This window comes from Apus apus, chromosome 4 (genome assembly GCF_020740795.1).
Source record: "Apus apus isolate bApuApu2 chromosome 4, bApuApu2.pri.cur, whole genome shotgun sequence".
In the NCBI taxonomy this organism is placed as follows: Eukaryota; Metazoa; Chordata; class Aves; order Apodiformes; family Apodidae; genus Apus; species Apus apus.
Genome location: NC_067285.1, coordinates 56389238 through 56414641, shown reverse-complemented (window position 1 = coordinate 56414641; position 25404 = coordinate 56389238). Strand labels below are relative to the sequence as shown.

Here is a 25404-nt window from a genome sequence, read left to right as displayed (position 1 = left end):
GGAGTTGTGTGATTCCTTCCCACTACCATTAGAGACAGGCTTAAGTCTAGAATAAACTGAGAGAATCACAGAATCATCATGGTTGGAAAGGACCTCTAAGATCACCAAGTTTACCTGTCAACAACAACAAGAAAAAAGCCCTACGACCTCAGCCACCAGAGCATGCCCTGAAGTACCACATCTCCAAGTTTCTTGAATACCTCCAAGGATGGTGACTCCACCACCTCTCTGGGCAGGCTGTTCCAGTGCCTGACCACTCTTTCAGTACAGAAATTCTTCCTAATATCCAATCTAAACCTCCCCTGCCACAACTTCAGGCCATTTCCTCTGGTCCTATTGTTGTGTACTTGGGAGAAGAGGCCAGCTCCCACCTCCCAACAACCTCCTTTCAGGTACTTGTAGAAGGCAATGAGGTCTCCCCTCAGCCCCCTTTTCTTCAGACTAAACATCCCCAGTTCCCTCAGCCACTCCTCATCTGACTTATTCTATTGTAAATGCTAATAAAAGGAAAGGAGGTGCAACTATAACTTCTTAACAGATCAATTAATTTCAGATTTGTTTATAAGCATATCTGGATTAACTCTAACTATAAATACTTTTTTCCTGAAATTTGAAACACGATCTTTGAGATTTCATCTAATCTGCTGTACTAGTTGTTGCTCTTTTTTCCTGTTTTTCAGCTGAAGAGAGGAAGACACCCAGTGAAACTAACAGTCCATCTTCATCTTCACTGTCAGCACTGAGTGACTCTGCCAACAGCAAAGAAGACGTAGATGTAACCCCAAAAAACAAGGGTTCAAACAACCTGCTAGTTATTTCTGTAGTGCCTGGTAGTCAGACCTCAGTGAACACTGAAGAGAAGTCAGAGAAAGGTAAACCACCATTAAACAAACACAAACTGTCAACTTCTATGCAGCTGATCTAGCCACAGTGTAAGGAATACATTTTCCTGTTTTATTTTTTCAGGCTTTGAATGTGTTTTCTGTAACTTTGTCTGCAAAACAAAGAACATGTTTGAGCGCCACCTGCAAATCCACCTGATCACAAGGATGTTCGAGTGTGATGTGTGCCACAAGTTCATGAAGACACCTGAACAATTACTGGAGCACAAGAAATGCCACGCTGTCCCCACCGGTGGGCTCAAGTAAGGAAAGCAAGTACACAAACTTTTACTGTGTTAAGCACCTTTTATCCTGTGGGGATAGGGCAGCTGGAAGTAATTAGAAAGAGTTAGTTAAATGTCTGATAATCCAGATCTGGGGCTTCCTTTTACTTCGATGACCCAGGCCCAGTCCTTTTGTGTAGGCTTGCAACTTTCTAGCAGATCACTAACCCAGCAGCAGACGTAGTATCCACTGGTGTTAGAGCTGTAAGAAACCAGGGCCCTTTCCCTTCTGAAGTCAAATAGGAGACAGTAAGTGATGGGTCCTGCAGAGAATGAGGCAGCACTACACAGAGTTGTTGGCAAAGTAAGAGGGTTTTTTTTTTCCGAGGCATCAGAGCAGAGGAGAGCACACAACACAGGCTCTATTCTGCACCTGGCTCAAACAAATGAAATCCTGTACAGTCTCTGCAACTAGGTATGAAATTATAACCTTAAAGGTTTATAGACTAACTTTGTGGACTCAAATGCAGAGCTAGTCCTCCCCATGAATTAATAACTTTGATGCTTTCTGCTTTGGTTTGCATGCCCCAGAATGATCACTATTGTATAAATTAATATGTAACGAGTAATAGAGTCTTTTAAGAAAAAAGCCCTTTGTTGTTCACTAAGGTGGTGTCCTTTAAGGTCTGTTGGTGCAGAGCAATGTTTCTAGAGAATGAGTGTGCCCTTATGTCCAACTTGGACCCCTGAGGGAAGGAGTGGCTGCTAGGGCCATATGCTTGCTCTCTGTGGGCAGGCAATGTGACGTTACGCAAGATCTACATCCCTGGTCTGTGTTCCAGCAGCTGCAGGAAAAGAAGCTGGAACCACTCTGAGCCACAGCTAGATTCAGCACAGGACTCCCTGCTTCTGCTGCTCTGGCTAAGCAAGCTGATGTTTTCAGTCCATGGCAGCTGTCACGTGACGGGCACATCACGTTTAAAGTTACCACGAGCAGCAGTATCAGTTTGCACAGCAGTGTTTGAAAACTGGTTCTATTTGCCAGGCAGCGTCTGGTCTCCAGCTTAGTAGTTCCATGAACTGGGATCGGTGGTCACTTGAGATGTGATGACTGAATCTGGGAAGAAGACCAGACTGAGAAACAGTATGCCAGAATGACAGGATGTCTGTTTTGCATGTGCAGACCAGTTGTCTAATGCAATTTGGGTTTAAGCTGCACATAATCTGTTCTATTTACCAAGGAAAAACCATGACCTATGACTCAGACCTTCCTGACAGAATGGGCTTCTCTCAGTCTGCATAAGTTATTCCTACCCAACTCAAGTAATAATTAGGTACCTTGAAAGCTGCACCTAAGAAAAAGTTCTGCTTTTTTTTTTTTTTTTTTTTTTTTTTAAAAAAAAGGCATCCAGAAGAGCCTGAAGAGATATAAGTAAATTGTATTTTTCTGTCTCCTGCTTGCTGTGGGGGAAGAGAAAAAACTCATGATTCCTCCAGCTCCAGGTCAAAATCTGAGATTCTGATCCAGAGAGCACCCAGTCCATGAGAGGTATGTGTGCATAGAGACCTGAGTCCTCTGTTGCAAGAGAGCCAATCATGTCAGCAGCCTCAGTGCCAGGCTGCCTCTCTGGATCAGAGTACTTGATGGGCATCAGGAAGTGTCCAGATGTTTTAGTATCCGTTTGTCCTCCTGTGTTGCTCATCGGGTTCAAAAGTTCCTCAATTAGCAGGTAGATTAATATTAAATCTGTATGTGCAACCACTCATAGCAAGGGAAAACACACATGGAGAGAGAGGATCTCTGCTTAGGAATTATCTGAAATGCTCAAATGCAATTGGCAGACCTGCCAAACAGTGAATGCTGGTCAGGAGCAGATGGAGATGTCCGTAAGACCAGAGCCAGGTGTCTTAGTTGTATCTTTGTATCTAGACCTGCTCTTTTAGCTCACTGGTGAGATGTGGAAGGGAGCCTGATGAGCCTGATTATTGTAATGCAGCAGAGCTCCCTGGCAGGTAGCTGTCCTCACCAACTTCCCCTTCCAAGCTTTCGAGATTCCCTCCTCCAGCCTTCTCAGCCCTTCCTGGTCCAGGAACCAGGGGTGAGGCCCTTTGCCATGGCCACCCCGGTCCGGACGCTTGCTGCTGTGAGTAAGCAGAGCCCACATCCTGTTCCCATACAGGCACAATTCCTGCCGTGGCAGAGGCAGCTGTAGGCAAACACTGCCAAACACACGTCCTTTGAGCACAGCTAGCTCATCTCCCAGAAATGGGAATCCCTACAGATCATCCTAACAAACTGGCTTTCAGCTACTCCTAGCAGGATACCCAGCAAAATTATTGTTCAAGGTCACATAAAAGGAATTTCCAAAGGTTTTGCTGTACATGTGGTATTACAAGTTTATTCCATCTTTACTTAAACAGCTGCTTTCATACTCATCTGTAAACACTCACTTTAAACCACTTCTTAATGGAAAAAAATGGCCAAAGTGACTTCGTGCAAACACTAGGAATGTCGTTACACAAAGTACCTGTGAATCAGTCACCCACTCTGCACTACCCGGCCTGCTTTGCTGAATCTTCCCCATCAAGGTAAGCCAGAAGATTAAAGGGATGCTCCTTCAGAGCGAACCAGTGTTTTCCTGGGAATGTGTGAGCTCTACTGCCATTAAATGGCTAAACCTCCTCTAAGCAGAGATGTGTCAAGTATTCAAAAGAGGCTTTTCAGGGAGCACCAAGTGCCTTTTTTTCCTCTTTAGTAGGTCAGAGAAGGGGGTTGAGTGACAGGGATAAACCAGGAATGCAGGTCTTCAAGCTGAGTGACTTCTCTTTTCTCTGTCCCTGCCTTTCCTTGCTGTGCTGCCAGGTGCCCGTTCTGCATCTACTCCACTAACCGCCCCGCAGCCATGGAGTGCCACCTGAAGACTCACTACAAGATGGAGTACAAGTGTCGGATCTGCCAGACAGTGAAAGCAAACCAGCTGGAGCTGGAGATGCACATCCGAGAGCACCGCCTTGGCAACCATTACAAGTGTGACCAGTGTGGCTACCTGTCCAAGACTGCCAACAAGCTGATTGAGCACGTGCGTGTCCACACCGGTGAGCGCCCTTTTCACTGTGACCAGTGCAGCTACAGCTGCAAACGCAAAGACAATCTCAACTTGCACAAGAAACTGAAGCATGCTCCACGCCAGACTTTCAGCTGCGACGAGTGCCTGTTCAAGACTACCCACCCTTTTGTCTTCAGCCGCCACGTGAAGAAGCACCAGAACGGGGACTGCTCTGAAGAGGAGAAGAAGGGCCAGTATTCAGCCTCCAAGGAAGCCAGTCCACTCCTACCAGTGAACAGCTCCAGAAACCTCCTGTCACCCCTCTCAGTTATGTCTGCCTCCCAGGCTCTGCAAACAGTGGCTCTGTCAGCTGCACAGGGCAGCGGGGCAGAGGCAAACTTGGCAGTGAAAGCCTTGGCCACCAACGGCACTTCCCTGTGCTTTGATAAGTACTGGAACTCAGAGTTTGCCCACCTTATTCCTTTAACAATGTTCTTCCCCAAAAACCACTACGATCTCACATTCCATCCACCCAGACCTCAGACTGCACCGGGAGGTGCCTATTCACCTAAACACTCCTTCCTTGCCTACCTTGGACTGACAGAAAGGGCAGAAACTGTCTGAGGGCAGTTACATTCTGTACCAAAAATAATACCCCAACAAACCCAGCAGGTGTACATTGCTGCAAAACGTAGCCCGGAGAGGTAACGAACACTTGTACTATATCATTAGTAAGGTTTAGAAACCGGCTCTATGTGTATACTTACTGCATTGACTTGAAAGCTGCTTTATTAAATCTTCAAGAGGTGACCTACTGCATACTTCTACCTTCAGAGGCATGTTCCCAGTATTCTTATCTAAGATACTATTTTGTCTTGTTACTCTGAAAAAAAAAAAAAGAAAAAAGAAAAAAAAAAAAGAGTGTCCTTAATGGCAATCAGCACTTGTAAGGTTGCATATTGATGCATTTTATTTTGGGGCTTTGTGTGCGTGCGGGTGTGTGAAAGAGAGTCTGCCTGTAGCACACCATGACATTGCTTTTGCACATCCCTTGTATTGGCTCATTTAAATATTATTCTTTTTCCTTTTCCACACACTTGCTGCCTCCCTTCCCTCCGTCTCCCACTGCACTGCAGAGCTTGGGAAGGAGTAACGCTTGGTTCAGGGTGGCTTGGTGTATTAGTTCAGTGCTGTTTGCAGCCTCCTTTAGCTGTTTGATGCCTTGTACTCAGTTGTCAGGGTTTGTGGATTTGGGGTAGAATGGATGCGGAAAAAGTTGCTTTCAGCACTGAAGGATGAGAGTATGAAAAGCCACATGTATGTACACACACACACGTGCCGTGTGTGCAGTCTGCACCCCCACACAACAGGCCCAATTCTTAACTGTTACACAACTGTAACAAAACACCTGCACCTGGGCCATAGTATACATCTTTTGTTTTAAAAGGGCATATAAATATATTATATATATACTGTATTATGCAGTGGTTACCTTTTAGTTTGCAGGAACAACTTGTATAACTAGAATTCTATGGTGGAAAAAAAAAATCCAGCAAGGGGATTTAAAAAAAAAAAAAGGGTATGATTAAATTCTGGGTATAACTACTCAGACTAAAAAAAAAGGCAGTTTTGCACAGTGCTTTAGTCTTGCACTAGTTTGTTTCTCACTTGCAAAAAACAAAAAAGAAAAAAATATTTGTGGGCTGAAGGTAAGAAGACTGTTGGAAAAGGTACCAGTAGCTTCTTTGAAATATAAAGCTATAAAAAGATGCTGTTTGAACCACACAGTTCTCTTTCATACCCTCAGTATTTCAATTGTTCTTGCAAATTCTACAGTCCTATCAACACGCTCCATGTTACTAGTAATACTGTATTCCTTTTTGTTAATGGCAGATAGAGTGTACCCTGCTAGGACGCTAACTTTAAGCTTATTTAACACTCCCACTTGTGGTCATTAAAATGACATGTTATATGTAGCACTTTATTGCAGGAAGAAGCAAATGCAGATTGGTTGTATAACCCTTGTGAAGCTCAAAATGCCAAGAGTGATCTTAATTTAAGAGGAGCTAACCGACTGCTAATTGATTTGTGTTTCTTAGACAATTGAAGATCCAGGAAGAAAAATTAGGATTAACATACTCTGCATTACAATTGGAAGTATAAAACATGAAACATTTCAAAATGTTAATTTTGAATAATACTTAATAAGAAGAAGAATAAGACTTAAAGAAATGCTCTCTTATTAGACTGTTGTTTTCCATGGTGTCTCATGGATTTGGATCTTACTGTCTTTCACCATTTAGAAATGTATGAATTAGCTTTTGTCAGAGTCCCCTCTCTCCTTTGGCCAAGCCACTATAGGAGGTGCCCTGAGTCACATCTAATGTGCTATCCACTCACCCTCACGCTGTCCTGAAGGAACTCCTGCTGATGGTTGTGGGATGGGGGGGATCCGACAGGCCAGTTGCAGCCAACCCTCCTGTTGGTGACAGCACTGAAGCAATGCCCCAGTTCAGGAAGGCATCTCTGGTCCACACAGGCTCTCAGCCATATGCACAGCTAGAAACATAACTCCATTAGTTCTTAAATTAAGCTTGTGTAGAAATATTTTTTCTTAATGCAAAACTTGCATCATTTAACCTATTTGCAAGATTCCTTCCATTCTTTTGCACTGACATGGCCAAATATTCTCCACTGTCATGACCAAACTCTTCCTGTTCAAGGAGGACATCCTAATCTGTGCACTCCTGTTGACATACTGGAAGCTATTTACAAGGGGGAAATACCCAAAAGAGTAGCAGGTTATCATTTGGAATTATTCATTAAAGGACAGAGAAGTCCCACCATTGTGTTTACATTCCAGCACAGTTTTGGTTCTAATGAGCATGTGGCAGTTCTGTCTAAGTAGAAAAGCCATCTGTTCCAAAGCATGTATGACCCTTTCTGAACACCCTGCCTAAATCAGGACCCTGTTTGCCATGCTACACTCCATCAGAAACCCTGGTAACCCTCCCCCCCAACGAGTACAAACAAATCAGAAAATGCTGTATTAATAAATACTCAAAGCATAAAAAATTTAGTATCTCAGCAGCATGAAATATGCAGTCTGCATCCAGAAACTATACCAGTTCTTTAAAATACACCCAATGCATAACACCATAGAAGAGCAAACACTTCCAAATCAAAAAGTTTATGTTTTAAACTGGCAGGTAAAGTACACCTGTCTAGGAGGAAGAAGTAGGACACCAAATTAAACCAAACAGCAGTTTAAATAGGGCTGGAACTTCCAAGAATGAGCTGTCAGCATGCAAATGTCATGTGTTTGACAATGTACCACTGTACTAGTATCTGACATAGTAGTGCTTAATGTACCTGGGAAATTTGTTTAGCACTTTGGAAAGGATACATTAATTCTTTCTGGCAAGTTAAAGAAGTTCTCTCTGTAAGGAAAGTGTGTTAGGAGGTTTTTATTTTTTTAAGAAAAAAAATACAGTATTTATCAGAGCTCATGCATATGAAAATAAGTGGTTTGTAGTTCAAGGCTAAAGAAAGGAATGTTCTCCAGAGGTTCCCCCTACCAACTAATGACCAACAGTTCTGATAAATTCCCCCCACCATAAAGGTAATTTCATACTGGTTTTCACTATGCATTCTTTAAGGAAAGCTAGTGTGTTTTTCCATTTGGTAATTCAGTTGAAGTTCTCAGCACTTTCTTCTTTCTTTCTTCTGTCTTTTTTTTTTTTTAACTTGTTGTATTCTGTTCAAATATCATTCTGTCAACATTTCTGTACATTAATAAAAATTTGTATTGTATAAAGCTTTTTGCATTATAAGGCTGTACAGGGTCATTTTGACAGTAACTGGTATATTCTTTTGCATCTTATGTTGCATTGCCAATTTCTAGTGTATCCAGTTTGGAAGTACAATATACTCTAATTAAAAAGGTTGGCTATATTCTTGTTTCTTTTGGTTTTTCTTTCTCTCTTTTTTTCACCTCAAATAGATTTAGGCTTCATTTGGAGGGAGGGGGAAAGGACCCTCCTACAAGACAGGCAGATACAAAGAAAAAAGGTAAGATGTTATCAATGGTTGAAATTGAGAAGGAAAGCTCTGGTTATTACTGCTGATGAATACAGCAGGTACTCCTAGGACAGCTACAGGACAGCTCCCTGTGGCTCTGTACTTGTACCAACCTGCCAGGTCAGCTCTGCAAGGGGGATGATGCCTCTTCGAGGTGTCTGTGGAGTGGTGAGGACGATGGAGCTCTCCAGCCCTGCCCTGCAAACACCAGACCCATAAGCAGGCGTTTAGTGAACCTGGCCTTGCCTGGGAGCAGCCCATTGACATCAGGAGAACTCTTTCCTTAAAGAGGAGCTACACAGTGAGTAGAGGAACTTTGTGCATTAAAATATTCTAGTGACACCAGATTTTTTTAATTATAAAAATATCATGTACACATTTTGTCAGCGTTTCAGAAAAAGCTACTCTCTTTTTTTGTCACCAAAGATTAATGAAACAAAATGCACAGAGGAAGCTAAAGAAGGAAACCCGATGAGCAAACAGATTTCCAAGAAGCAAAGATACTACTGGCTCCACTGAACAAGAAAAGATACTGAACTTCCTAAAAGGAAGTTAAGAGTATTTAAACACTAACCAAGAAAAATAAACATTAATTAAAATACTCATGGCTTTCCATTTGCTCTCAGTTAGGCCAGTTAGTATTAAGGTCTAATAATCTACAATATTCTTACAGTTATGGGTGTGAATACTACTTTTCAGGGCTTCCATCTGTACCTTCTTAGAGGCCATGGTGCTGTTGCCAGCATGTGTGTTGAACCCACTGCTCCTGTTGCTGGTGACTAGTTAGGAGAAGGTAAGGCATCTCTAGCTTTGACATCAGGATGGTAGGTCATCTTCAAGAAGAGGTGGGTTGTTTTTTTTTTTCCTCCTTTTACACTACACCTGTAATTAAAAAAAAAAATAAAGTGATATTCTATGTAAGGGCGTTTTTTGTGCTAGACATAAATAGTTAACCTGGCGATTAAAAGATGATCACGCAAACTCTCCAGTATAATTTTGAAAGGTATTTCAGAGATTGACCTACAAAGCCCTGCTTATATCTTGATGGTTTTAAACAGACCTCAGCTTCTGTAAATTGTTACAGATCTGTTGTAAATTATTATAACTGTTCATTTAATTGAGAAAATGGTTGAAGATGTAGGTTCAAATGTTCTGTTAAGCAGAGAAGGTGCAGGGAGTGAGTCAAAGAGCAGCTTGGTTGGTGGAGGAACAGGGACACAGCTGTCATTAATGTTTACAACTATGCAAAGGTTGAGTGTCAGGAGAATGAAGGCAGGCTCTTCTCAGTGATGTCCAATGATAGGAGAAGGGGCAATGGGTGCAAGCTGCAGCATAGGAGGTTCCACATAAACATAAGGAAAAACTTTTTCACTGTGAGAGTCACAGAGCACTGGAACAGGCTGCCCAGAGAGGTTGTGGAGTCTCCTTTGCTGGAGACATTCAAAACATTCAAGAGGAGGGTTGGACTGTTCAAAAAACAGGTGGATGTGGTGTTACAGGAGATGGTTTAGTGGATGGTTGGACTTGATCTTGAAGGTCTTTTCCAACCTTGATGAGTATATGATAATATACATGCATGGTGATAGAAAATATCTCAGTTTGTGCATTGACCCTCTCAGCAAGACCTGCCCTGTTTTCATTCTGCCTCTCTGTATAGTTTAATATGCTATATATGGTTAAAAAAAAAATAACAAAAGTGGACATTTTTTTCAAGTAGATTATAGTCCTACCCTTGCCATAGTCATCATAAACCCAGCAGAACAAGGCTTAAGAAAGAGGCACTTTGTTGGGGGGAGGAAAATAATAAAAAATTTCTTTTAACACTTGATTGTAGAGAGGGATTGTTTTGCAGGAGATGGCATCATTTATGCAGAGACATGGTTTAAAATACATGTTGTGTTAAAAATGTATCGGTGGTGCTCCTAACAAACAGACATCTGTGTTGTATCATCCACCATCATATCTGCTGCTAATTGGCCTCCTTGTTGACAAGTCTCAGCAGCAAGGTTAAGTACTGGCTGTAAAAGCAATCTAGCCTCTTGCCCGAGGGGTCAGAGCTCAGGCAGCCCGTGCAGGAGCCTGCACAGCCTCTTCCCTGCTACGTATTTTCTGAGAGATAATAAAACACCAGTGCAATCACTCCTGCTCGGAGGGCTGCCAACCACTCCAGTGTCTGTGGAGCTGCAGTGTGTGGTGTGTCATCTCATCACAAAGGCACTCAAATAGTCTGCTAGGGGAAAGGCACTGTGTTTTGCATCAAAGTTTTAGAAACTATCAGTGAAACATCTAAAAATTCCAGAAGTAACAGTTCTGGAACAGTAACAGACATGGGGCACTCAAGACCTGAGTGACCAGCAGTCGCCCCTGGAAAAGAGACAGGGTGGGTGAGTTCAGTGCCCTGAGTCCAGCATCTCCTGAAAGCTGAGTGCCTCCAAGGCAACTCACCTCACCCAAACAAATCCCCTACCTGCTTTTTAAGATCGTGGCCTAAAAAGAAATCCCAGGGGGAGGCTGCAGGGCGCAGCCTGCTGCCTGTTTCCCCCAGGAGCGGCTGGAGCACGGATGGCACTGCTGGCATCGAGCCAGGCAGGACAGCTCAGCCATCACGCCTGTCTTGGCACATCTGGGCTAACAGGTTACACCTAAACCAAAGAGCAGGATTTTACTTGGCTTGTGGGCTGCTTGTGTAGCTCTTGGGAACATAATGCTGTGTATACTAGGAAGCCATCCAATTGCTAGATACCAGGCACCACATCAGAAATGCAGCTGTTGTGCTTCCACATGTGCACAACAGCTGCCTTAGGCCAACCCCCAGTGGCTATATTTACATGTATGACTCTTAAGTAACCACCATTTAAAAAAAAAAAAAAAAAAAAAAAAAAAAGAGGAAAAAAGAAAAATGAGAAAAAAGAAAAAAATAATTTAGAGCTGGAGCTGAGCAATAGTTGGGGGCAGGGGGTACACCAAGTAGAAACGTTTTATTAACTCTAAAAGACCCACAAAAACAAAAGAAAAAAGTGCATGCAGGCACACACACCCCCAAACAAAAAAAGCCCACCCAATGACTGTGCAGCAGAAGCACACCAAGTGATACTCTGGCACTTGTTTGCAGGCTTGTGAAGTGTCTGTGGCCTAGTTCCCTACTCAAAGATAGGGGGAAGGGCGTTCCATGTGAGGAGGTGGTTTGGTTTTGTTTTGTTAATTGTTCCGCTTCCCTCCCCCTCAACCGTGATTAAAATGCAACATATGGCAGAACTGAAAAAAAACCACCAACACAGAAACAACAAGTTTTCCATTTTAGGGTATACTTAATGAAAAAGGACTCAGTTCCTGTAGTATCCTCTGTTGCTTGCATAGAGTTGTGCTCTGCTTTACTTTTCAAACCTCTGCTTTCTATCCAATACCATTTCTTTCATAGCACTTCTCAGACAGCATTTCAATAGAACTGCAAGTTTTGAGTTGCTACTCTTCTGGGAAGGTGCCTGTTTAAATAAATGATAGAAAAATGCTCTCTGTTGCTGAGCCCCTGGACCTTCATGCCAATGTTTGCAGCACAACCTAATGTAACCAAAAAAACAGGCCTCACTCTCTGGCTGGTCAAAAAACAATCAAATACTTCCTTGGTTCTTTCCCTGATACTTAAGACTGGAATGTTCATTCACACACTAGACTGAAGCATTGAACAGGAAGCCAGTTGGGAGGGTCAAAGCAGAAGCTAACATGCTCATGCATAGTTGAGTAGGACTTTAGAACCTCTTTATGCATAACTGTGTGGAGGAACAGGAGCATCTTTTCCCCGGCTTGCTCTCACTGCCTCCTGGAGCATTTTTGCCACAAATAACTACATGAGCCTGGTCTAGCCCCTGCTCAGGAAAGGCTTGTTCTGCACCTCTCTGCCTGAACAGCAGCACTACCTGCCTGCTGCAGCAGGACTACAATGTCCAAGGCTGACTGATGTGCCAAAATCCCAGAGCTGAGGGCTGGAGCAGATGACCACCCTCCTGGCAGCACGGCAGCTGCAGGCACCTCCACACCCTGGCACCTCTCTGGCTGTGCAGCACCCTGCACACAGGGTTTGTGGGGGCACAGCAAGCAACTGGTGCTTGAGGAGAAAACAAAAAGTCATTTGGCTGCCTCGTAGGACTAACTTCTCTAAAACTGTGTGGGTCGCTTAATAATTTCTTGCTAGAACCAGCAAAATAAATTATGATAAACTATAAATGTCTTGTACTTCTTGTACTAACTCTTCTGATATCTAGACTTCCCAGCTCACAGCCATACAATTGCATTCCTTTTCATTTAGAAGTGGTAGGTTTTTTTTAGCATTAAAATCAGTATATTTTTTTCCTGAAATTGGGGTGGGGGGGAAGCGGAATTAAATGGCATGGGAATATAAGTAAAGATAAACAGTCACAGGAGAGCTCCCTCCACCAGTGTCATTCTGAAATACTCTGCATACATGGGCGGCTGTCACTCATGCCAGTGACACTTTAAAAACTTACAAGAATAGCTCTATTCACAGGTGTTACCAGAGTGATGCCCATTTGCACTCTGAATATTTAGTAAGCAAGGATTAAGACTTCATGTGTTTATACCTACCTACCTATTTTTAATGGGACTGCATACCTAGGACTTAATGAAAAGATCTAAATATAATGCTATTGTGATTTTAAAATATGCACTGTATCTTGTAAGTTGACATTTCAATTAAAAATAAGTAAGATCCAGTTATTTGGTGACGCTGTGATAAGATTGCATTTTCACCAGTCAAGTTTCATTCTTATTTAAAATGACAGATTTCTCTAAGCTAGACAGAGCCAGGAAGACCAGTCCTCCATCCACTCAAACCAGGAAAATGTAATTAAAGGTGCACGTAGTAACATCCCAGAATTGGGACATCACATTTTATAGATAAATGCATTTTTCTGTAAACACATTGTTACTTTCCTGTCGCTAGTCTATTAAAGCTAATAACTGCACAATAAAATAAAATTCACATCCAATTTTAATAGGAAAACAATGCATGTGTAGCACAAAAGGTCTTATACACATCTGCAGTGTGTACCTACCCCCTGGAGCTCTCCTGGGCACCTCCTGTAACCTGGCTGCAGCAGCACGCCCTGCACTACTGCACCCATCCAGGCGAAGGGCTGCAGGTCTCAGCACACCTGGGGACACGTGGGGACAGCACTGCCTGGGTGCTGAGCTCCAGCTGCTCCAGGGCCACGCGGCAGTCACGGCAGCGTCTGCACCGGTAAGGACCCTCCCCTGCACGGCATTCCCAGCGTCCTGACCCCGCTCAACTGGTGCAACAAGGAAGTTGGCTGGAAAAACAAAGAACCCAGTCGTGCTTTCTTCTAAACTCTGTTTAATTAACTAAGGTCCTTTGGTGCTGCCATAGTAAATCCTATTTGATGCATTCCTAACATGAATGTCCAAGACAGAAGTACTTCTGTTACAGAGGCACAACTGACCTCTTGTCACTGAACCTGGTCTTCTTTAAACCTACTCTTATCTCCAGTACCACGTTGTTCCACGTAACCCCACCATGTAACACAGTTCTTTGCTGCACTGATACACTGAATTCCCCCCTCACTACCTGCACTGCAAAAATAGTTCCCAAATAGCCTTCCCCAAGCCATGTATGGCTGCCTGCTGCAGGTGCTTGTGCTCCTGTGGGGACAGTCCCACTCTGTTTGCTCCAGCCACCAGCAGAGGCCACTTTGTACTTGTCCTCGTGGCTGTTACCTTCCCTACCTTCATGGCCCCTCCACTGACTTGAAAAGCTCCTTCTGCTCCAGGTTCACTTCCCACAAGTGGTAAAGAGTTGACCCTTATAGATTAGCTCAGTCATTCCTGAATTCCTGCCAGTACCCTGCTTTTAGGGTAAATGTTACCGACCAACACTCTCAGAAGAAAGAATTTTAAAAAAATAAATAAATCCAGAAATCAGAACTGCTCAGAAGTTTCTTCCAGGGGAATGTTTTGGTGTCAGGCAAGTTTTAAAGGACACAGGAATTTCCTGTGGAGCAGAATTGTGGTTCCTGACAATGGGCACTACTGACCATGTTCTGAGCCTTTGGATCTGGTTCCAAATTCCTTTACCCAGAGAGAGGTTTTCCTGAGCATTCTTTAGAAACTGGACATTTTCCATCAGGATTTTTGATTCTGTCACTGTACTAGCCAGTTCCTCAACTTCTACATTTGCCATTGGCAGCACAAGTCACGTGAGTGCTGTCATTAGCCTTTTGTGACCTAATCAACAGCTTATCGAGATCCAGACTCTTATGTGGTGGTAGAGACTTCAAGAATCCTCCAGGTTTAAGGAGCCAAACCAAAATGGATGAGATGGTGTTTTGTATAGTTGAGAAAATGTGTTTATCATGGGGACTTTCTTAGCTTCCTGGGCTAGACTAACAGAGGAATGAAAACATCCAACTTCTAATGACCAAATAAAAATAAAGTAGATCACCAAACTATCACTGGCAGCCGGAGAGTGGCCAGGACTCTGAAGTCTCTAGTGTGAATGTTCCCAAGCTGCCCAAAGCTTGCATGGTTCAAAGCTCACTCTTGGCACTGCCAAATGACCAGGGACTACCTTGTCCTCAGTCATCTGCCAATTCATGACAGGCCAAAAACTCAGAGAAATCCCTTAGCTCTGCAGCTCTTTCCAGAAACCTCAAAAAGAAAGGCTATTTACCTCTCAGTCTCCAGAGATTTGCTGTCTGTACATATGTTGACACTGAATTTACTGTGCAAACACCGAAAGCCAGAGAACTTCCACCCCAACAGTACTCACTGAGGTGCATGTACCTTGCCTCCTCTTGCTCTTTTCTTGCAGAGGGTGGCTCACTTGTTGTAACAAGCTGCAGTGTCATAACAAACTGAAATCAATTAGTGGTCTTACTGTAGATGCAGGATAACTCCCTCAAATCTTGTCATCACAGGCCCAGTAATATAAGGAGACTTTCTGAAGATTTCTTTCCTATTAGCATAAAAGGAAAAAGCACCTGCAACCATCAATAATGCAATTAATATTGTCAGTCAGGTGAAATCTGAAATCTTAAACCATCCCAAAGAAGCATTTAACTCAAATTCTGATGGTAGCCTTGTTTCCCCTTTCCTTCCTGGCAATAAAACTGACAGCCAACAAAAAAAGAAGAAAGCTATCTTCAAGGAAAGATCCTCTCCAACCTATTCAAAGGTCTTTGAAAATCTCTCAGGAAGGTGGGAGAACACAGAGGAACCTCCTACCCACAGGCCCAGACCAGATGTAGCTGCCAAGTGTTTCGAAACTGCAGGCAAGTCTCCCCTTTTTCAACTCCAGCAAGCTGGGACACTGGGCATTTATAGCCCAAGGGAGGACAGCAGCCTGTCCACACATCAGCTGTTTGCTCACAGCAGTATGTGTTCTTCATAATAAGCAGTTTCTCTTATTAACAGACAATCAAGCATGTGCCAGACCCCATCCAGACTTCAGGTCATTAAAGGGAGAACCTGAGACTCAGGTGGTAACACCTGAGATTGGCAATGAAACACTCCAGGAATGGAGAGGCAGGATTTCCAGGCTCTAAACAAAGAACTGTAGGAGGAGCCAAAACCAGCACTCTCTCATCAGCAGGCTCAATATGGCTGTGCCCTGACAGAGCCTGCAGGTTATTTTGGAGATAAGATGTGTCAGAAAAGAGATTAATGCAGCCCAACTAGGAAATAGGGAATACAGCCGCCATGGTTCACAGACTGGCCCTGAAGCAAAACAACTGTTTTTTCTTAATTTATAAGGCATGGAAGTTAAACTCAAGGTACTTCCACTGCAAAATATGGTTCTTTTTTCCTGTTTATGATCAAACAGCACAGTGTAATTCAAACCCACGTCCTGGGAAGGTGAACAGGAGACACCCATACCAGCTGCTCAGGGCACCTGCTTCCAGTGATCTACCTTTTTACTTGCACAAATAACATGAGAAGATGAAAACTTTATTTAAGTAATTATGCATCCTCACTGTCTGTGCTGCCACTGGTTCATATGTCCCCTCAACCATACTGGATTTCTTTTACTAAAAGTATGAAATAATGCAAACACACTAAATACCACAGTGCAGTGACCTTTCTTTTTTAAAAAACAAACAAACAAACAAAACCACAAAAAAACCACAAAAAGCACTTTAACAGAAGTATTTTATTATTTTTTTTGTTTCAGGAAGAAACTGCAGACAGCCAAATTTAAATAGGTCTTTTTGAACAAAAGGTGCTCTTTCTAGAGACTCAGACTAACTCACTAACCCTGGAGTTAATGGACTGCAGATTCTTCAGCTTTTGGGAAATACAATTTGACAATTTGTAAAGGAAGATTGATTTTTTTAACATACATCTATAAATAAAGACTTCACACTGTGACGTCAGCTACTCAGATGCATGATAGAAGTTCAGCATCTTTTCAAGAGAAACAGTCAAGATTTTAGGTGAGGGACCAGTACAGATCCTTTTCTAACTCCAAGTGGAAAATGCATTTTCCCTTATCACATCTAACACTGGAGAAGAGGGCAGCATCTGTCAGGTGCCTCTTACTGCCAGGATTGCAACCTGCCCCTTCAGGCTCGAGAGAGGTCTGTCAGCCTTTGCCAAATGAGTCAGAAGACAGTGATGCAAAGATACTGTGGTGGAAGGAAATTAAAGAGGAGAGCTTTGCAAAAGTGGGATTTTCCTCAAAGCAGCATGAATTTCACACTGGCTCTAGCAGCTTTCCATCTATGAACAGAAATAAAGAAACCAGGAACAATACACAGTGCAATTCACTGCCAGAAAGACTGCAGAAATAAACCTTCAGGAGAATCTTGTAATATGAGAAGAAGGAAAATGTGAGGGATTGATAGTTTTAGCAAGGCCACACCATGTAAATAAAAGGTAGAAAGGAAAAATAAGGCAGAGGGGGAAGGATCCAAATGGATCTGAACCTATTGGGGGCTACAGAACCTAGGTTTCCTGCCTTGAAGTACTTGACCATAAACAGGCCTCTTGAAAAAAATTTACACTCCTAGTTACTTACACAACAGCTGGGAATCTTGATCTTGCCAGGCCTTTATCTTCTTTTCTTCAGCTGCAAAACATTTTATAACTTCAATCACTCTTGCCTGTGAAACAGTGAAAAAGCCCTGGTCAAAAACAAGCCAGAAATGCAGAACCCATGAGAAAATGAGGCAACTAATTTAGGACTCTTCTTACCGTTTCCCAGGTTCTGGTTAGTCTTCTGAAGGAACAGAGAGCAGCTGACATACTGAGGAGGAAAAAAAAAGATGGTAACAAGTGGTTGTTCTTTTTACCCTGGCTATAAATCTGAGTACAACACAGTGCACCACATCAATTCCAAACAAGTGCAGGCAGATATACAGCGTGCTGCTTGCCCTGACCAAGCCATAGAGCAGCAGAGAAAAAATAAGGCTCTCTAGCAAGACATAAAGATACTCAAATCTGTTGTAAATACGAGTCCAGTTTTAAGGAGGCCTCAACTCTACTAATTCCAGAAAATCACTACCACCTAGACAGAGTGAGCCCACCATGGATGCCAAACAGCCCTATGGCAAGATGCAGATTTCAGCTGGTAACATGAGCATTTTTAAGTAGCAGTGTGGTGCAAGAAGGCCATTCACCATGACTTAAAAAAACCCAACAAACATTGAAATCAGCTCAAATTGAATCTTTGATAGGGGCATGGTAGGTATATCTTGGTGCTTTTTTAGGGAGAGATAAAGTTCTGAGGAAGGACAACTATCCCCCTCTGAACCATCCAAGAACCTTATGGGAGGCAATCTAATCACCAATGCCATGAGTGCTTTGCTGTAAGTCCAGTATATCTGGTGATACATCACAAAATCGATGGAGTTGTTTCAGTCATGCTTGGTGTTAAGATACTGTATGTTTTGACAGGTTTGTAGGATGAAAGCTGAGGACTGACAGCAACTCCCTTAGTTCTTGGACAGGATTCATACCAAGAGGAAACACCAAGCCATCCAACACCAGAAAACACAAACCACACAGACCCTGAAACCTCCCTTTCTGCCACAAGGACTCAAACTCTGTGCTGCCCCAACAGCAAGACAAGGAGCATGAACTGAGAGACTATACAGAGATCATTTGTCTCTTTTTTGTAGGATGTTTAAATCAGGTCTCTTTGGATTTCCCTGGTAGGGAAGGCAGATAGATGAACTCAATGCTGAAATTATGTAGCCATCAGCATTTACTATAAATAATTTATCATAAATCACAAGAGAATTATTTTTTTCCTCTCACTGGAAGTACAGTTTTTCCTATGTGGGACTGTTTAACAATGTCTGGCTAACTTGATTACCAGGAAGAATGAAAACAGGATGCCTGATCAAGTACCAAAACATCACTAAAAAACACCAACTAATATTTACAGTTCAATCTCTGATTATTTAACCAACTTCAGTTGTGAAAACTCAATTGTAGTTAAAAAAAAAAAAAGTAAAAAAAATTGTAATCCACTTGAAAATAGTTAGAGATTAATTAATTTAAAAAATCAACACAGCACAATTCAATATGAACAACAAACTAGACAGAGGCAGGGAACATCTACCTTGTTTTTTCAAAGCAATAACTATTATGGCTGGTACCTCTGAGAATTAAGCAGATCCAGCTCTCCAGTGTTTTGACCTCCAGAAGGTCATGTTCACAAGTCAGTGACTCCAAAAGCCAAGCTGGCATTCCCAGTGCCCACGACAATAGATCCAATTACTTCAACCAACAAGCAAATGCAGCACAAAGCTCCTATTGCTTTGTTAATTCACACACATATATCTGCAGATACAAAGATGAGAGAACAGTACCCTTGCCACTTCCGTGTGCTATTCAGGCTCTGGTTTCTTAACTCTCCTTACACATTTTGTTTTCCACTTTTTTTTCCCCTGGCGTTTGCCTGTTTAGAAACACTTCATCCAACAGAAACTAAAACAGGGCTAAGTAAACTGATTTGGTAACTATTTGTTTTGGAAATGTTGTTTTTCTCACCATTATTTGCTGCAATTTTTCAGACTTGGCTGAGAGAAAATATCATTTTGTTCTTCTTTCACTTGCAAATGCATAAACTTAGGTGCTCAGTAAAAAAATAAACTCAAGCTTCATACTTACTACTCAATGACTATTTTTGAGTTTGCAAAGTAACCTAGCAGTTCAAATAATTCACTTGGAGGAAAAACAAGAAACAGAAACCTTCAATAAGTACACTGCTAAAGCCAGTAAGTTCAAAGGGGATCAACAGCATTTTATAAAAGGCAGATAGAAAAACAATAATCTGCAAGACACAGCAATAGCTACCAGATACCCCAACCCCAGGGACATGGGACCCCAGGAATGGCTGGGACCAAATCCCAGTGAAAATCCCTTCACAAGTATTCAGCATGCTCTCAGGTCCCACTGGGTGAGGATGTGATTTGTCTTCCTCCCTGGATGCCTAAAGACCACCAGGAACTCTGGCACCTCTGTGGGCTCCCATTCTTGCACCTCAGCTCCTAGGCTGCCCAGGTATCCATCTTACACAACACAGGGAAAACGTTGCCACCAAAATCCTCTGTCACCTCTACATTCTCCCCAGCCAGCCAGAGATCTGCTCAATGGCTTCAAAGTGGCAGAGAAAAGTGCCCTGGCTGCTGCCCACATGCCCACAGGCACATCCTGATGGCAGCCAAAGAGCAGCACTGATCTGAAAAGCAAGCTGAATATGCAGCTCAACCTGACTGTTAATGGGGAGGCTATTTATGCCTACTTCCCAAATGTCCCTATTTACTTTAAACAAAGTTGTGTTAGAAGAGCCAAAACCAAAATATCTATCAAGAGTACAGAAGACAAAACTAACTGTGGAAGAGATACTGTCCCAGAAAAATGTGATGTAGCCAATTTTGCAAGGTTGCAAATTATGTGTTATTAAGGACATCACACAGCAACCTATTAATACATCTAGAGCCCTTTGTTGCCCTATTATCAATAAGAAACGCAGACCTTCTGTACTATTTTGGGAAATGACCTTTCTCCACAGCATTGTAGTGTAGCACGAGCCAGGAACCTCACAAGCTGTAATTCCAGCTCCCCCATTGACTTGCTGCATGAGGAGGGAAGGTTGTTTTAACCTGTCAGGGGCTGTTTCTTTTTCTGTGAAGTTGCAGTGACACTTGCTTACCCCTCAGCTCAGTGGAGTGCTTTATTCTGTTCAAATATTTGAGCAAAGCTCTGAGAATGCAAAACGCCAAATCAGTGTGATAAATTGCTGTAGTTGCTTAAGGATTTTAACACAGCAGAAATTCAGTTGCAGCTGGAAGAACATCCTGAGCAAAGCTACAAGATTCCCTTTTCACAAGTGAGAACTTACACCCATTAGCTTTAGGCTACAGGTCTCCATCCAGTAACTTGTCACTGATTTCAGCCACAGAGTTTCTCAACACACAAGAAAGAAAAGCTCAGTACTTGTTCCCACCTACATGCCAGCAGAATTCAGAGTAATGTTAACAACTCACATAATGGCAAAGGATACACCTAAAATAACAGCATGCAGAGACCATAGGATGAAAATTACTGGGACAAGCAGAACGCTCAGCGGATACTCAGTTTATGCAGTCTGGTACATTTCAAAGGTCAAAAAAAAATAGTTGGGTTATAGGAAGTTACAGAGATTAAAAAAATAGAGCAGAGACTGTAATAACACCAGCTCTTTCTCTCTCACTCTCTCTAAATAAATAAAAGTCATGACTAAATGAAGTCATTCTGAAAACATGAATTATTTAATTTGCTTTGGCTGAATATTCCCAGGCTTAACCCCCTTGAATTGTAGTAAAAGGTGGGAAATAATCTGATCCATCTACAAATTACAGGAATGTACATAAGCACACAATAAATTATATGAAGGCTATACTCCCAACTTAGAAAAAAACCAATCCCCTAACTCTTTTCCAAGGGACAGAGATTCATTTATTTTCAACATCTCACTTCTCTCCTGTCTCACTACAAAAGAAAATACTAGATTCTGATACAGTATTTGAGAGCTAACAACTCCCTTTCATAATTTCACCAACAGCTTCCAAATAAAACTTACTTCATAGCTTGAGACCCATCCATTGAAATTCCATTACAATTCCTTTGTAATTGACAGCACAACACAAATTCTGAAATTCTGCATCCCCAGTTCTTCAGAAATAAAATGAGTTTCACGGTGTGGAAGATTTAACCTGAAAGACACAACATCACACCCATATTTATGTGAGGAACTTCCCAGGGTGAACGCTGTTCTTCCATCACAACGATCCTCAACTGCCCTCAAAACCTCTTTGGTTATTATTTAAGAACACTTTGTTTTACAGACAGATAGACAGCAATATATTTGACACAGATGTTTAAGGATGACATAATTCAAGTTTTATAAGAATTACATTATAGCAGTTATTGAAATCCATGTTTGAATTAAATATTTAGTAAGTCTACTGACAGATTGCATTTACTGATCTTAATTAACAGTGCCCAGAGACAGTTCATCCACATTCTCCAGATTGAACTACAGTGAAATTTTTTACCCGGGCTACGGATCCATGTATATACAGAAAACAGGGCAGAAGTATGCATTACTCAGCAAGTGGTGGGGTATAACACTTAAGGAAACAGAGGGGGGCGTTTCCTGTCCTAGGCAGAAAACTCTGACTTGTGTGAATACGCAGTCCCTGTTGGTCTCTTTCGCTTCTACAAATTATTCACGTAACGTTTTGCAACTCATTTTCTTTTACCCAGCAACTTCATGAGAAAAGTTTACATTTCATCCGCAGCCCAAGGTTAAGAAATGAGGCAGTTGCTGAGGTCGCCTTTCACAAGTTTATTAAAGCATACCCCCACCCCTGGGGCAAACGCACCCCAGAGGCAGTTTGACCCCAAGGAGGAGCTACCTACCACCTGGGCCGCGGCAGAGAGAGGCAGGGGCTGAGCACTGCTACACAGCACCATCTAAGGGATCTCCACGCGCACTGCCAGCCAGAGGCGAGGGCTGCAGCTCCGCCACACCTGCCGCCAGGTTCCCGGCCACATTCACTTCCAGCACTGTCGTCGAAAGAAAACTTTCCAAGCAATTGTTTCCCTGTGAATGGCTGCCAATGTTTCATCCAAGATCATCTAGAAAATGAAGTGAGTGAGAAGTTGTCTGGGGAATAATTTTCAGAATAAAAAGATTTACCGTTGTCATTTGTAGCTATTTGTTTCTCTCTCTTGCAATTTCTTAGTTTGCAAATAACTCAAGTCTACTACGAACATTCTAGATTAGGCACAGAAGAAAAAACTGTATGTCTTTTAGATTTAGAAACTAAAGCACTGGAGTAGCCTTAATTCTATCCAACTTGTGCAGTATTTAAATCTCTATTTTAGCTTTTTAATGCTTTTGTGATGCAATCTGCATAAGAAAATGCCACACTAACCTGAGAATCCAGTTAGTCTAGCCTTAATCTCAAGCAACAACCAATAAAGCAAAAAAACTCTATGAAACCAAAACCATCTAAACTGTCCCACAGAAATGTCCTTGTACTTTGGATGCTCAGTAAGGGATACATGTTCAAAGTGTTAGATGGGAGCTACCCAGACTAGATTAATTTACAGAATCTGTGCATGTGTCCAGAGCAATGTTTTCTAAGATGAACAAGTCCACAGTGGACCAAGAGATTATTTTAATTATTCCATCTTCCCTCTGAAATTTCCTGTCTCATTGCATATGACATTTACTAACCCAAAAATGGAAAATGGACTCACCTAATGGGACAAAACTCAGGTGGAGGGTATTCTAGGAGGCCTATTCAATGACACTCAGGCACGTGCTCAAATGCTGTCCTTTCCTGATGTCAGTGCATGGAGACATATTAATATAAGCATGTGCACACCAGGAACTGTGTGTGGTGGAAATCCAGGTGTGGAGCAGTGTCTGCAGCTAAACTGAAGGCCATCTCACAGGGCATGAAACTGGGACTTCTCTATTCAACACATCATAATTCAGAATAACTGATTAATCTTGGTACAGAAATATAACATTCTGTGGCTTTTAGTTGTGCTAGTGCTGCACAGGGGACATGGTCTGCCTGGTTGATGCAGCTGTGGAAATGACAGCACTGATGAGTCTCACAGTAAAGACCATTCATTCTTTGCTTATAAGAGAACACCATATTCTCATGGATAGCTAGAAGCAAAGGTGAAGAATTTTTTAATTATCCAAAGTTTGGAACATTAATTTTCAAATCTACTCAGGTTCTATCGCTGCTGCACACAGAAAGTACTCTAAATCACACCACTTATAAACAACAAAAACATTTTTTGCTTTTACTGAAACTGTTTTTAAAAGTTTATTGATTTTTACCTCAGCTCCCTCCTTCTCCTCAAATCAGAAGTCAAGCACATGACTTTAGCTACTTGTTTTGAATCCTGCAGAGATAAAATATTAGCAGTTGTTCATTGTAGACAGACAAATTGTATTCACAGCTCAAGAAAAAAATAATCCTGTTTTGGTGAACAGTATTTGCTCTGTTCAGCAAGCTAGGGAATGCATGCAAAGCCATTCCTATTCGTCTCAGATAGCAGTCAGGATTCCCAAGTAGATCACATTGCTAAGACTTGTGCAATTAAAAAATAAATAATAGCAATATTTGCAAGGTAACTCACATTCAAGTTTGCTGTTTATTTTACTTGATTTACCTCTGCCAGATGCCATACACTTGCCATGCTTTTGACATGACAGACTGGACAGAAACCAGTTTCTTGTGTGGCTTCCCTTTCTGGAATGAATATCTGATCTCAATTGTGCAATTACAGCAATATTAGTCCTCTTCATGAATTTTGTGAGACTGACACAGCTGAACAGCAGTTTCTCCTTGAACTTCAGAAGAGAAGGGACACCAGAGCATAACAGGCTTGTGAAACACATGCTGACCTTTTAATATGTTGACCTGTACTGCTGTTTACAGCTATCAATGAATCCTGAAGTGCAGATAGAAGGGAGAAGTCAATAGTGGAAGTAAGAAGGAAAGGAGAAAACCAGCAGACTGACAAGGCATTATTTTCCACATAATGTCCACATGTTGACAGACGTCTCAGGAGCATCACATTTTTGGCATAAAAAGCATACAAATACTTAGCTGGTTCTTACTTAGATCTAGAACTAAAAGACAAGCATACAAGTAACAGTAAAAGCTCCTAGTCTAAGCTTCTGACATCACAAGGCACACTGTTGCAGTTTGTGATGTCACTAAAGATCCTTTGTCCAGGTAGACTAACAATTTACTTCTTAGACATAAGGTGAAACAAGCAACTTACTCTTTGCGCTTGTTTTACAGGCTTTGCCAGAGTTGATCACATTTATTTTAAAAAAAAGGGGGGTAGCATTCTCTATCAGTGCAGACCCCTAGTAATTTGCAAACATATTCAATATCCCTTCTAGTTCAGTTTGTGAAATCCCTCCTAAAAGATGTAAAACAGGAAATTCTTAGCACTGGCGTTTCCCTTTCCTCTATGTTTATTTTGTCTACTCCAAAATACCGAGAAAGCTTCTCTAAATAAGAATAATCCTGAAGTGTGCTTCTCTTGCCATGGGAGCAGGGTCTGACATCACGGCCTGGAACCAGCTCAGCTCCTTTTCCCTGTAAGTGGCAGGATACATCTTAGCACAGTTGGCTTGCCTCTAAACTTCCCATCCTCCACACCTTTCTAAGATGGTGTCTGTTTTCTGCTAAGACTTGTTGAGAGAGAGAAAGAAGACTAAAGGGCAAAGGTAATGAAAGGGTCAAGAAGAGACAGTTTCCCTCAGATGTTGCTAACAGACACTGAGCAACAGTTTTGCACGACTTCAGAAATCCTTGTCTTTTACTGGTGAGCTCTGTCCAAGCCTGGGTTCACTGAGGTTACAGGAAAAGACAAGGTTGTACTTTTGTTGATCAGCACTGCTAAGCAACAAGTCATAAAAACTAACATTACTCTTGTTTTCCACTGGTTGCAATTAGAAAACTACAAACAGGATCTTTGTGTCATAGATTCAGGGCTGAGAGAAACCTTCAGCATCGTGACTTTGTAATGCTACGAGCCACAGTCAGTGAGAGCATCTTCTCATCATATGAGCATTACGCAGCCTCAGCCATTGCAGTCTGCCACAGA

At 42.1% G+C, this 25404-nt stretch overlaps 1 protein-coding gene and 2 long non-coding RNA genes across 7 annotated transcripts in view; 1 reads left to right on the top strand and 2 right to left on the bottom strand.

The window, feature by feature from the left end:
- The window catches only part of ZNF827 (zinc finger protein 827), a 106007-nt gene extending 97901 nt beyond the window's left edge, over positions 1-8106 (top strand). For 3 of the 5 annotated variants that reach the window (XM_051617609.1, XM_051617610.1, XM_051617608.1), the window contains 3 exons: positions 681-872; positions 967-1144; positions 3969-8106. In XM_051617609.1, coding sequence (XP_051473569.1) covers positions 681-872; positions 967-1144; positions 3969-4776 — 1178 coding nt within the window. In that variant the 3' untranslated portion in view covers positions 4777-8106. Of the gene's footprint in view, positions 1-680; positions 873-966; positions 1145-3526 lie in introns of all 5 variants that reach the window. The other 2 variants (XR_007889331.1, XM_051617611.1) reach the window with 2 other exon arrangements.
- Positions 8107-8345: 239 nt separating this feature from the next.
- On the bottom strand, positions 8346-13385 carry LOC127384142 (uncharacterized). Its single transcript, XR_007889381.1, has 3 exons — positions 13302-13385; positions 8947-9114; positions 8346-8430 (listed from the first exon to the last, which is right to left on the bottom strand). It is a non-coding gene; the product is annotated as an uncharacterized LOC127384142 (long non-coding RNA).
- A 3894-nt stretch (positions 13386-17279) lies between these two features.
- Positions 17280-22389, bottom strand: LOC127384141 (uncharacterized). The gene is made up of 4 exons (XR_007889380.1): positions 22174-22389; positions 21332-21464; positions 17455-17506; positions 17280-17363 (listed from the first exon to the last, which is right to left on the bottom strand). It is a non-coding gene; the product is annotated as an uncharacterized LOC127384141 (long non-coding RNA).
- Positions 22390-25404: the final 3015 nt, after the last annotated feature.